Source organism: Apiospora phragmitis (genome assembly GCF_038363925.1).
Source record: "Apiospora phragmitis strain CBS 135458 chromosome Unknown utg000006l:1.0-5683423.0:1.0-5690449.0, whole genome shotgun sequence".
Classification (NCBI taxonomy): domain Eukaryota; kingdom Fungi; phylum Ascomycota; class Sordariomycetes; order Amphisphaeriales; family Apiosporaceae; genus Apiospora; species Apiospora phragmitis.
The window spans coordinates 3,294,903-3,308,180 of record NW_027117404.1 but is presented as its reverse complement, the minus strand read 5'-3'; the positions used below and the strand labels follow the sequence as shown (position 1 = coordinate 3,308,180).

The following is a 13,278-nucleotide window of genomic DNA, read 5'->3' as shown; positions in this document are numbered from 1 at the left end:
CCCGGGGCGGACAAAGCCGCAAGAGCCAATAATGCGGGTTCGCTGGATTCCCAGCCTACTGTCAAGGAAAAGCAGTTGCTGTGTCGCCATGTAAGTAGATTTTAGTTGGACTTGGGTGGCAGGACCGGTGAAGAAGCACCCCCTGCATTCCTACTCCTAAGTCCGACCACTCATGGGAGGTTGTTTGTGTAGCGTAGCTCCTCAGAAAGCCCAGCGGCCCAGAGCGCACGCCCCAAAAAAGCTTGGTATTCTACCGTTGCACTGCTGCTCAGGGCCTGGCCGAGAGCCGATTGCTGGGCCAGAGCGCGGGCCCGGAGGCGGTCACTGTCGGGGGCCCTGACCGGGGTAAACAGGCGTCGAACCCCCTGGCAGGTCACACACCGCTCTTGTCGAATGTAACCCGATCATTGGCAGGCGCCTGTGGGCAGGGCCACCCGGTGCCCGGGTGACAGTCGGATGTAGGGTTCTTTCGCCATCGGAACACAAAAACGTGTCCGGTGAGCACTGACGGCGAATCCCCCTTTGCTTTTCCCGGTGCTGTGTCGATCCTCAGATAGCCGAATACAGACGAATCGGTGGAAAGGGAAGGAGCCTATGAAGGTTCGTGTTACACACGGTCGTCCAATGAAGAACGTGGCCGGCGTTATCTGATCACCTTAGATTGGGTCGCACTTACCGAGGTTATGGCCATTGGGCCACACTTGAGACCTGGAAGCTCATGAGTCTGGCGAGATAGGAACAACGCTCTGGAACTCTCTTGGCTTACCAGTAGATATTATTATTCTGGCCAATAAGCACGAGTAACGACTCATCTTGTTGCGCCACTACTGGGAATGACCAAAGTGTTATGGAATAGCTGCCGAACATCGCCTACTTATGTTGCCCCCTAGAGTAGTTATTCGTTTGTATGCAGGACTGACAACGGATGATATCCGTACGAAGGAAGCACCGGGTGGTCTTGCCAAAAGACATCCGCGGACTTCTATGTATCTACAATGCTCGGGAAGACACTGCTCGCTGTGGGCTTGGGCGGAGCAATTCGGGGGGGGGCAAGTATTGGCCAATTTCTTTCAAGGCTTGACTAGCTACATGGTCAGCCGGTGAGACACATTGGGTATCCAATACATACTGTAGTACTGGGCAACGGAGAACACTTATTAGTGGTGGTTCTGCTATGTAAGATGCGCAAAGTCCCGGCGGTACGAGCGACTGAGTTGTAAGCTGGCCACCCAGTCGAACGGAGCCGTCTGTGATAGGGTTAGAACCCATGCAGTTGTCACTTTGGACTGCTCCTTCATACAGACAATCCACCTTGGCTACTCGCGTGACATTAGCTTTTCGGTAAACAGAGCACGGACGAGTCGCCCTCAGACCAAAGCCTGTGATGCTACCTTTGGTGCCATGTGGTCCGTTTTCCGAGGACCGAATGATGCTGTTACTTATCGTGCAATGGAGGTGTAGAGTGACATGATAATGCTCATCTCACAAGTACCGGCAGATTGCACAACATCGCTAGCGAACAGAAGAGCTACCGGTCTGTCATGCAACCTGCAGGCCATGGTCACTGTTCCAAGTCAGTCAAGGAAGAGAAGCTTTTGGGTCATCATCAAGGGTACATACAGCCTCTGCTTCTGCTGGCCAGCAGCTAGCCCGATGATTACCGGCACACATGTATGTGACCAGCGCAGCGTCATTACCTACATGGCTGGGAAAATCGATTCTCGGCGTGTTCGGGGGGCTCATTGGGGGGTATAGACGCGTCAGCTTGCACCGACAAAAGCCATACGAAGGCGGGGAAACCTGGTATGTCGTGAGCACGATGGCTTTGGCAACATCGAAGGTCTTGCTGATCCCATTACAGGTGGCCCAAGGAGCTCGAGAGCAGTTCTCCACCTGCTGTGACCATATATCACGAGCACAGGGGTCTGTTTGGCACTCGTGGGTTATCGAAAGAATGTGAACCTTGACGCCACAGCCCCTCTGACATGCTGTCAGCTGCAATACCGTGCGCCTTCTATAGCTTGTGCCGGGGCGTGATATCGAGCGCACACACAATGGTACCGACGGGTGTTGGAGTTGGAGTTGGGCAACGAAGAAACAACACCGAACAGAATAGGTGCTGGTTCCACGCGCTCTGGGAATGCCCGGGTTGATACTCCGTACACGGTCCTATTATGGCATGACAGTAGGTACACTCGGGTGAGGATACCCAAACTAAGCTGCCCGTTCCCACCGGCACTGATTCAATTTTAATCATTGGGGGAAAAGACCAACGCGTTCATAGAATCGGAAATGGCTGACCTGAGTTAGGGAGCAAGCAGACAGGCAGGGTGCGGTATGGAACTGCCAGTCGGTAGGGCTGCTGGGTCAGTACCCACTCACCAAGCTGTATAATACATACATTGATACATATATGTATAATGTATTACACGGAGTATTGTCTTCCAATGTGTAAAAGGGAAACGATGAGTGAGGCCCAATATAATCCAGTGTATTCACAGAATCCATCCGTGGTATCTTGTGTGGTTTAGGCACGCAGGTAGGTGTACATGAGTGGGTAATGAATCACACAACCTCTACTCCGTCTGTATCCTCTGCATGCCACATGCTTCGAGTCGGCGTTCGGTAGTACTACAGGTACATGTATGTAGGGTAGCATCTGCCGGCCTTACCTTTGGGGGAGAAACGTTGACGGAAAAATCAAATTAAATGTTTCCAGAATAACCCGCCCCGCACCCCCAGGCGAGACTGCAAGGACTGCAATCAAGAATCAATCAATCAGATGCACCAAACGCAAGTTGCATGATGTGTACAATCAATAGGTACCACCACATCAATCAGCCCAAACAAATCAAAATTGATGGATGGAGCGTTGAATCCTTCGGTATCCGCTAATTACAGGTTGCATGAATCCAGCCATTGGTTTACCTGGCTCAAGCAAGCAACCCGTCATAGAGGGAGAGCGCTCTATTTGCTACTCTACTCGCTATCCGTACCCGTAACTCAACGTCGGGCCCCCTCCTCCACTGTCCACCGTCCTTTTTACACTCCAGCAGTCTCGACGTCCAACCACTCACACACTCTTTCCCCGAACTTGCCTCTGAATCAGAGTATTACATAGATTTTTCGCCTCCGAGGGTTAAAACAGAACCACCCCTATCCTTGCGCCCGCTGCCCGGTGCATACTAGCAAGGGCATATACTCTAGACTGTAACGAAGAACAAGCGCCTACGAAGGTACCCTGTCCGCCTACCCCCTCAGTCTCGCCGCTTCAAATCACGACCCCCCCAGCTGATGAAGCGCCTCCACATCACCGCAGACTGGCCATACTGGATGCCTTTGACGGGCATATTCGGCTGAGCGACCTCTGGACTAAGCAGCTTATGGGCAAGCCTGGCCCACTCTTGCATCCCCTACGACTAGATCTGCTGAAACTTGGGCGAGCCTTGCAGGCCGTCCCGCTCTGGATCAGTTCGCCCGCTTGGTGCCCTATGAGAAGGCCAAGGCAGTCAAAGGTACCGTTTCTAGACGAGATAGGAACCACTTTCGACCACAGCAGAGCAGCACACCTGGTCAGCCTTTCAATACCACTTGCTTCATCCCAGAATGTCGATAAAGTAAGTCTGCCTTTTTCCCTCCCCCCCTCCAGCCATACTGTACGCCCTTCTTCACCAATCCCCTAGCATACCGATGTAGCTCCTGGCCTGGTAAGCCACCCTTCCTCGAGCCACATGGGTCCCCGCTTTATGTGCCTTCACCTATTTGCACCACTATCTTACACGGGGTCACTATGGACTATGGTTACCATGACCAGCACGCGGGCATCCTACTCGCTCAGAATACCGCGCTCGAGGATGATTCTGACTTGAGTGCCAGTTGGGTGATGCTCACCCGCTCCGGCGGTTTCGAGCCGCTGCCCAACGAGACCATACAGCACAGGACCCAAGGTCGAGTGGCATTGGAAGTCTCAGCGCCGCCGCCTTCCCCGGGAGTCTCTCCTCTGTCGATAAAGTGTGATCGGGGCACCGCCTTCATCACAACTCAAAGAGTGAGCCTATGGATGAACGCGCATGAACTGTACAGAGAAAAACTCAGATTCTAACGATTTCTACAGCTCATCTACCTTCCAGCCACGCCTACAGAGCAGTTTCAGTCGTTCGCAACGACAATCATCAATGCCCAGGATGGCTGTACTGGCTCTACTTGGGGCGGGTTCGGGGCCTCGTTCTGGGAGACCTCGGTGAAACCTGTACCAGGAGGCCACATCCCGGCCGACTTCGCCAGGGTCAATATGAAGCTGATTTTCAACGATGGCGGGCATAGCGATTGGGCCATCAAGTACGAGAAGATCAAGGAGCGCGTGTACCACTACGCCCAGCTCGCTCGTGAGACAGGGCAGACCAATATGCTGAACATGGTGCACGGAGAGGATCTGCCCGAATACTCGCCTCGCGAGGCCGGGTTCGAGCAACCGGCACAAGATCGCCAACAAGCGCAGGTGGAAGAAAGAGCCGAAGAAGCAGTCAGGCAACAGCAAGCGAATCAACCACTACCGGACGAACCCCCACCGGACTACGATGCCGCACAGATGCAGGCTGTCGGGATGCAGTTCGACGAGCGCGAGCGGCAGGAGAATGAACGTAGGTGACACAGTACCACTGGCGTCATGCTCTGTCATTACTGCTTGCATGAAGTTTTCGCTATCAGAGAGAGGAAGTATTGCGTCAAACCTGCTGTGTATGGTATATCGTGGACACATGTACCCAGGAGCAACTGATTTCGTACAATGGTTAGTTGCATACCTATCGATGTTGCACGACGTGGGAGCACCAAACAGTCTTCCAGTTGGCGAACGCAACGTGAGCCAATTACACAAGCTTCCAGTAGCACTTGATGCTATAGATTGGGATTATTGGGCGGGATTGTCTATTTTTTATGTTAAACGGCAGACTTATCAATCCGGACTATACAGAAGGAACTCGGTTGTACAATTGGAAGTATGTACCTAGCGTGTTTTGAGCCAGTGGCTTTCTATTAAACCAAGTTATTCTGTCTATTGTTTGCGAGCCGGAAAGATGATAAACTGATCCAAGAAATGATCAACATAAGTGTCAATGAATTCGAATAATAATGAATGCAAGCTCTCGTCTTGACCTACATGGATGATAAGGGTGATATCGGGTACCATTGGTCACGTGACCTTGGTCAGCGGGAGCTCTGAGCCTCGGGACCAATCACAGCAAGCCAATTGGAAGGATGGTGATTTAAATTTCTCAAGAGCTAAGTGAAGTCGGAACTGTAAACCTCCATCGTACGGTTCAATCATCACTAAACCATCCGCTCAACCCTACAATAGTCCTGCCACTGGTCAGCACCTACTAGCCGTCAATCTGACCACCATGGGTATCTGGGAGACCTTCACCGACCTGGTCGACGCGGCCACTCCTTGGAGCATCGCCGAGGCCGAAGCTCCGGCTCAAGAGGAACAGGTACGACTACCATTCTCACCCACCCTCGAAGCACCTGCATGAACTCCTGCAAACCTCTGATGGTGCGAACCACCTACCTGGCTTGGGTTTCGAATTGGCCGTCGAAAGCACATGGCCATTCTTGCAGATTCAGTACACACCTGTCGCAAATTAGAGGGGCTTGAGCTAATTATCTGTGTCATTGACAGGAGCCCAAGAACGACGAGTCCAAGGAAGAGGAGTCATCAGACGACGACGAAGAAGAGGAGGAGGAAGACGAGGACGAAATCGTCGACCCCAAGGAGACGCTCGAGGAAGGTTCGTAGCCCTCCACTCGATCCCGCTACAGTCGCACATAGAGAGACACGACCACGTTATGGCTTCTGGAGGCGTACGATTCGGCAACCTTCTATGCCCGTATACTTACTGCCCTATAGAATGCAAGAACTCCAAGCAATGCTCCCGGCCAAGCACCACTTCGATGAGTGTGTTGAGCGAGTCACCAAACAAGAAGAGGATGGCGATGCTAAGGAGGACTGCGTTGAGGAATGTGAGTATCTCTAGATATTACTCTTGCCGGCTTGCGCAGCCAGAAACCCTTGATCCGACCGCTATCTGGGCGTGTGCAGAAACAATGCTGACCAAGACGTGCCCCAATTATAGTCTTCCACCTCGCCCACTGCGCCTCCCAATGTGCTGCTCCCAAGCTGTGGTCCCAACTCAAATAAATTACTCGGACAATACCGAGGGCACCCGTCACCCAACCGCTGCGCATATCCATCGTCTGGACAGTGCGTGGCCATGATGCTGACAACCATGGGATGTGAGGGGGTTTCCCAACCAACTGCTTTGAGTCGCGGCCTATGCGTCGTTGACCTTGTGGTGGTTCTTGTAACACATGGAGAGATGCGGCTCAGGAAGACCCAGCAATGCTGTCTGATAGATCCGCAGCATGTATCATATACACTGCATACAAACAAAGACAATTAGATTTCTCATTCCTGCCCGCATGATGACATGAACTTGTGGATCCCTCCGACACAGCTGGCAGCTTTCGAAACGATTATACCAAGATATATGTATACATGTTTATATAATGCTCGGGAATGAGAGTTTCAAGTTGTACGGCTGTATCACAATGCATTGCTTCAATAGGCCTGAGAAACCGGTGGCTTGCAATCCCCCTTTTGTGGTTCTGGCAGCGTTGAGTCCAGCGGCTCTCAGAACCAAATTCTTATCCTGGCTGTGGTTGGTCGTAGCATTGGCAAGGCGTGATTCCGGAGTCTGCAGATTGTTTGATCATCTGGTTCTTCGGGGTTGAAAGAGATGAGAGAGGGAGGGAGAGTCATGTCATTGCATGCAGAAATACTACCTGTTGGGATAGGTAGTTGCCATCAGATGCATCTTCCCCTATTGGGTTGCCAAGTCAGAGGAGAGGTGGGAGGGAGGGAAGGGTGTTCCCGAGACCTTACTTCGGGAAAGCCTCCTGGGGTGTCGGAGCTCGGTGCCCCCTTTTGTGTAGAGAATGGCTTGCGAAGCTGATGTCCACAGGTGCGAGGAATTATAGTAAGATTACCAATTATCCATATGGCTTTGGTTATACTGCATGTATACAGCAGGGCCATATCAAATAACGCCCTATGACATGCATAGGGAGAGCTGCGGATTTAATTAGGCATTCGCCTTGATATGATGCCGTACCCCGATTCCGGCTCGGTTGACTATCGGACGACCAACGGATGGCATTTTCCTCCCATATCCCAGACGACTGGGACCAAGAAATGGGGCAAGACCCCGGCCGATGGGTTCTCAATGGTGTGCAGTTCGTCCCCAAGCTTGTGAGGGATCTGGCCGGTAGATCCCTAGGGAACAGCTTCTCATGTTTGTTTGAAAAGCCACATGGGGAGATGACGGGTAATCTCTTCGACAAGCCGCTCATCATTATTTAGTTGTTGTCCATATGCTCAAAAGTTACAAACCCCAGTCTGGTCCATCTGCCTTCGGTGCTCTTCTGGGTTTGATTGCGACTGGATATGATCCCAGGCGCGAGGGTTGGCTAATACAAATCAAAATGTAATTGCATCTCTGGTTGATAGAACTCCTGCACAGAGAAGGCAACCCTCCCCGGAACCAACTGCTCAACTTACCTAGCTAAGCTGAGTACATATGTATGCCTTGCATGCATAGTCTTGGGGGTTGTATTGCATGGACAAGGGGTGATCTGTTTGTGACTTCGTTTCAACGTGCTATACCAGACCTTTGAAGAGCGAGGAAAAGTACTCCTCAAGCAGACTACTCGATGACTGATTCGATTCTATCTCTTTTGTGCAACTGATGAATCTCCTTCGGGATTTTGGTCATTCTTCATCGGAAGACTTTGCACATGCTTGGACCCGGAGCGGCGGCTTGCTCTAAATGGATGGGGTTACGGCCAAGTCGGGTGATAAGACGGAAACAGGATAGACCCTGGCAGAGCGCAGGTCGTGCGTGCTCCACGCCAATCGGTCCATAATTCAAGAGATGGGATTCGCCGCTGTTACCCCAAGACAGATGAAATGGTCTCGGGGTGTTTCCGTCTCCTCGTGGAGGAAAGGGAGAAAGGGTTGATACATATAATGGGCAACTTGAATCATCCATGTATTTTAAAAGGAGCCAAGCTGTCAGAATAATGGAAGACGAGACGAAGCGGTCCCAGCACTACAGCTTTTAGTATTACACTACCCTTCCCCGGATCTGATAACTCTAGGGAGCCACTTCTAGGCTCTTTTTTCCCCGCCGACCTACCGAGCCCCAACCTCTTGTCAATGCGCCGCGTGCCGCGAGCCAACCAGCGGTCCCCAAACCCCTCGACGAGAAACCCGCCCGCCCACTAATACCACTACAGTAGAAAACAGGCGCTCCCGGGGCCAGTGTCGCGTGTGGTGGTGGTGGTGGGTGTTCAGACTGCCCTACTGACGGAGGACGGAACCCGTGGGAACGCTTGGTACCTACACTGCGACTGCATCTGTGTGTGTGTGTGTGTGTGTGTGGCGTTGATTAGACGGTCAAAACGGGAAGTGGGAGTCGCAGCGACAGACGCACGCACTTTGCTCATAAGAGCGGCGCCTACCCGCTCTTTCAAATGGCGCGCAGCCGCAGTCGCAGTCGCAACCACAGCCCCTCTTCATCCTCTTCTCCCGCGCACCGGCATGAACCCCTCCGAGAAGACGACGGCGTGAATGAGAACGAAGCGACCACCGCCCACTCCTTCTCCGACAGCGACGAGGTCGACAACAACAACAACAAAGCGGGTCAGATGTATGCGCTGGGCGCCATGGGGAGCAGCAGCAAGCACAGCGACATGGCTCCCACGCCGACAACAGCAGCAGCCCACCAGCGCACCGACACCGATTGCACCGTGGACTCGCGAGCCGACGGCGACATGAAGGATGGCGGCATCAAGCAAAAAACCAGCCAGACTTTCCTCGTCAACGGCGGCGACGCTGATGCCGCGGTGGCGACGGCAAACGATCTCGATGGGGACGACGGTAGCATCCGCGCGGGCGTGGTCTATCGCACGTACAAGAGGAGGTGGTTCGGGCTAGTGCAATTGACGCTGCTGAACATCATTGTAAGCTGGGATGTAAGTATATATCGTACTCTTTTCTCTCTCTCTCTCTCTCTCCCTCTCTTCTTCCCCGTCAAGCCCTATCGTGAACCCCGGTCCTCTGCAAGCAAATCGCATGCGCTTCTTTCGATATCGCATTGCGGAGTGGGGAAATCCAGACATGGTAGGAGCCACGGGTTATTCTACTTATACATACACCTGGCTGTATGCTCAGTGGTGTCCCGCGACAAACGCTGTTATATGCGAGCTACGATTGTGGTTGGCTGTTATGTGACGGCCACAACCAACTCCGCAGTTTGTATTCCTACCGTCTCGCGCTCCCCAGATAAAGTACACACGACTACTTCGTAGGAAGTCGTTATTCAGTTATGATTTTCGAGTACATCACTACCGGTAGTCCTCAAGATTCTATGGAATTGCTCGAAACCTCATTTATTCTTGTTCTTTTTTTCTATTTTTATCTCCAAATAATCCGAAATCCATTCTTTCAGGTTGAGTGGTTGAGCGGCAACTAACATTGTATCCTCTTTGCAGTGGGTCACCTTTGCGCCCATATCACAGTTCGCGGCGGCATATTATAACGTCAGCGAATCAGCCATCAACTGGCTCTCTACAGGCTTCCTATTCGTCTTCCTTGTCACTAGTCCTATCACTATCTATGTGCTTCACAAGGGCCCCAAGTTGTCCATCGTGACGGCTTCCGTTCTGTTATTGGTTGGTAACTGGATCCGCTATGCCGGCTCGCATTCCAGCGATGGCGGTAACTTCGGCATCGTCATGTTCGGCGTAGTCCTCACAGGTGCTGCCCAGACCTTTATCCTGAGCGCACCCACGACGTATTCGGACCTCTGGTTTACCGATAGGGGCCGCATAGGGGCCACCGCCATCATGAGTCTGGCCAACCCCTTCGGCGCAGCGCTGGGTCAGCTGATCACGCCCTTCCTCGTCACTGGTCCGCGCGACGTGTCGAATGCGGTGCTGTATGTCTCTATCATCGCAACCGTTATCTCGGTGCCCTCCCTCTTCACGCCTGCCGCGCCCCCTACGTCTGTAGCCCCGTCAGGCAGCTCGCCCAAAGAGCCTCTGGTGGCCTCGATCCGTCGCGTCATCCGCATCCCCGAGGTCTGGATGATTCTTATTCCTTATGGCGTCTACGTTGGGTTCTTCAACAGTATCTCGACAATCTTGAACCAAACCATGATGCCGTACGGCTACACCAGCGACGAGGCCGGCATTGCAGGCGCCGTCCTCATCGTCGTCGGCCTCGTCTCTTCGGCCATTTCCTCTCCCATCCTTGACCGCACCAAAGCGTACCTGCTGGCGGTGAAGGCCCTCGTCCCCATCATCGGCCTCATGTACTTGATCTTCGTCTGGATGCCGGGCACCCACGACGCCGCCGGCCTCGCCGGCCCTTACGTGATCCTCGCCATCCTCGGAGCCGCGTCCTTCTCGCTAGTCCCCGTCGCGCTCGAGTACCTCACTGAGTTGTCCCACCCGTGCTCGCCCGAGGTCACCAGCACCGTGGCCTGGGCCTCGGGCCAGCTCCTCGGCGCCTTCTTCATCCTCATCTCGGACGCCCTCAAGGCCGGCCCCGACGCGAACCCGCCGTGCCACATGCAGCGGAGCCTCATCTTTCACGCGGTGCTGGCCTTGGCCGTCGTGCCGCTTCCCCTTTGCCTCGGGCTGTTCGGCCGCGGCGAATTCGTGGAGTTAAAGCGGGCGAGTAGCGATCAGCGTCGTTCGCGGGCTATTGTTGCGTAGGGGGGCGGGGGAATGAGGACTACAGCCGTGGAATGCCTCGCGGAGTTCGGATTCAGCGTTTTTCATGTATGATGTTACTATGGTGTACTATACCTTCTCGTGAGAACTGGCATACGCTACTTTTTTCTCACGTCACCTGCAACAATTCCAGGGACTACCAAGAGTAAAACTATATATATATCCCGTTACTAGCCAGTTATCAGATTACTAGCCAGCTACCCTTACGGGCTATCCTACCTTCAATCTCCGTTAACATAATATCCCGTGGATGGTCTTTTATTTGTTTGAAGAGAAGGAGGAGGAATTACTTTACTAATACTATAGATGTGTGTATCTGACGTGTCGAGAAACAGCGTGGCTCGGATAGGTAGGGGATCTCATGCGATACCGATGATTACCAATAAGAGCCTCATGGACGGATATGGAGGTGGTACGTCAGATACATGGTATTAGCATTACGATATAGTTTTATATCTGGTTGACTTGGGTAAATTCAGGCTCTGAAAGAAAACGCGGATAGACAGACAAAACCTGCGCGCCCTAGTACGATAGATAGGTCAGAGCAGTAGTTCTACCCTTCTAGGCCTTGCCATCCTTCTCGGCCGAGTGGTGACGACGGCCCATGATGCCTTCCCAGCGCACCCGCAAGGCTTCCAGCTCCTTCCAGCACCGCACGCCGTCCTCCTCGAACTTGTGCCTCTTCTCCTCGGTCAGCTGGACGGCGTCCCACTTGCGCCCCTTGAGCTTCCGCAGGACCCCGTTGGCCTCGTCGCGCTTCAGGGCCTCGGCGTCCTCCACTTTGCCCTCCCAGCCCCAGCCCTCGACCTCGGTCTTCTTGGGGTCCGCGCGCCCGCGCCGGTCCGCGGCCGAGCCCCATTTGACCCGCTGCGCGTGGCTCGCGTCCATGGTCTCCTCGTCCTCGAGCGCGAGCCAGACGGTGGCGCAGGCCCCGACGTAGGGGTCGACCCCGTGCCAGGGGGAGCCCAGGAGGCGCGAGAGAAGCATCGCGTAGTAGTAGAAGAAGAACATGAAGGCGTTGAGGGGGAAGAGGGGCGTGCAGACTATGCCGGGGTGCGACAGATATAGGTGCGGCTTCTTGGTGTACTTTCGGGCGGAGGAGGATGACGTCCCAGAGGAAAAGAAAGACGAGGAGACGGCCTGGACGCTGGGAAACTCCGAAGTCAAGCACATGAGGTCTGTGATACGCTTGCTGCTCTCGTAGGCTGCCGTGCTTTTGAAGCCCTGGAAGTCGTCCAAGTCGAGATGGCGCTCCTCGGCGTCAATGGAGGATGTGAAGACCACCCTCGCGGCAGGCTCGCTAGGGTCCGACCGACTCAGAAGAGGCATCAGTTCGTGGGCCAGAACATAGTGCCCAAAAGTGTTCGCACAGAACACCTCGGCCAGCTTGGGTTGGCTGGCGCCGCCCTCGTCGCTTGGCTTGTTCCCCGGGACTTCTTGCGGTGGCAGGGTGTGGCCTGCTTTCGCCGACTTGAAAGAAGGGAAGGTAGTCGATTGCACCAGGCCGACCGTGAAGAACTGCCTTGCGAACTCGAACCAATTGATGCCATCCCAGCCTCCGTAGCCCGCGTTGAACAAGACGGCGTCGAGCTTGGGGATCTTCAGGTCTTGGCCGCCCGCGACAACGCCCGTCGGGTCCCGCACTTGGCCGCCGAGCAGTTTCGCGGCGGCGTCGTAGATTGTGGACAGCTTGCACAGGTCGACCTCGACGGCGAGCAGGTGGACGCGGGCGACGGCGGTCTCGGGGTCGTAGTCGGGGCCGGCGCGGGAGCGGAGCTTGGTCGAGGTGCGCGCCGCCTTGGCGAGGTAGGCCCGGAGGCTCGCGATGGTCTCGCGCGACTTCTGGGGCGAGCGCGTGGTCGGGATGAGGACGAGGCGCGCCGAGAGGGAGCGGGTCGCGAGGAAGTCGTCAATCAGGCGCTGGCAGATGCCCTGTCCGACACCACTGGTTGGTTTCCCGTTAGAAACACATATTTAGACACAAACGCACACACTGGTTCCGTATCTCTTTCTGCTGAGCATCGGCACCCCCTACTCTTCTAGTGGCGCTCACGGGTGGAAATCATAAGAATTTACCTGTTGGCACCGGTGAGCAGGACGAAGAACTGCTCGTTGCTGGGCACGCCGGCCCACGGAGCGGCTGCCATATCAACAACCACTGTTTACTGCTACGACAAACACGCACAAAGAAGTACGCCGGCTAGACGCCTGCGGCCTGCCACTTCTTTCGATTGGGCACTTCTTCAAATCAACCCCTCTGGCGGCGTTGGACCCTGAATCCAATCCTTGGACGGTATGGGAGAACGGGTTAAAGGAATGGGCAGCAGTCAGTCGGCAGTAGTGTGGAGTGTCCGTCGTGCCACTTGTAGCTTCTGTTTCCGTCTCACGATCCCTTGAGTCATCGCGGGCGGCTTCTTCCACGCC

General features: G+C 54.3%; 4 protein-coding genes across 4 annotated transcripts; 3 read left to right on the top strand and 1 right to left on the bottom strand.

Annotated features, from left to right (window-relative positions):
• Nucleotides 1–3,790: 3,790 nt before the first annotated feature.
• Nucleotides 3,791–4,648, top strand: PG994_006288 (WW-domain ligand protein; the record flags this gene model as incomplete). Its single annotated transcript, XM_066857697.1, has 2 exons — nucleotides 3,791–4,048; nucleotides 4,115–4,648. The coding sequence occupies 2 exons, from the start codon at nucleotides 3,791–3,793 to the stop codon at nucleotides 4,646–4,648; spliced, it is 792 nt and encodes a 263-aa protein (XP_066716966.1).
• Nucleotides 4,649–5,399: 751 nt separating this feature from the next.
• Nucleotides 5,400–6,196, top strand: PG994_006287 (uncharacterized protein; the record flags this gene model as incomplete). The annotated part of the gene is made up of 4 exons (XM_066857696.1): nucleotides 5,400–5,489; nucleotides 5,678–5,786; nucleotides 5,914–6,018; nucleotides 6,132–6,196. 4 exons carry the CDS (start codon nucleotides 5,400–5,402, stop codon nucleotides 6,194–6,196), a joined length of 369 nt encoding a protein of 122 aa, XP_066716965.1.
• A 2,393-nt stretch (nucleotides 6,197–8,589) lies between these two features.
• Nucleotides 8,590–10,836, top strand: PG994_006286 (uncharacterized protein; the record flags this gene model as incomplete). Its single annotated transcript, XM_066857695.1, has 2 exons — nucleotides 8,590–9,090; nucleotides 9,610–10,836. 2 exons carry the CDS (start codon nucleotides 8,590–8,592, stop codon nucleotides 10,834–10,836), a joined length of 1,728 nt encoding a protein of 575 aa, XP_066716964.1.
• A 579-nt stretch (nucleotides 10,837–11,415) lies between these two features.
• PG994_006285 (uncharacterized protein) lies at nucleotides 11,416–13,001 on the bottom strand (the record flags this gene model as incomplete). The annotated part of the gene is made up of 2 exons (XM_066857694.1): nucleotides 11,416–12,799; nucleotides 12,931–13,001. 2 exons carry the CDS (start codon nucleotides 12,999–13,001, stop codon nucleotides 11,416–11,418), a joined length of 1,455 nt encoding a protein of 484 aa, XP_066716963.1.
• Between the last annotated feature and the right edge of the window lie 277 nt (nucleotides 13,002–13,278).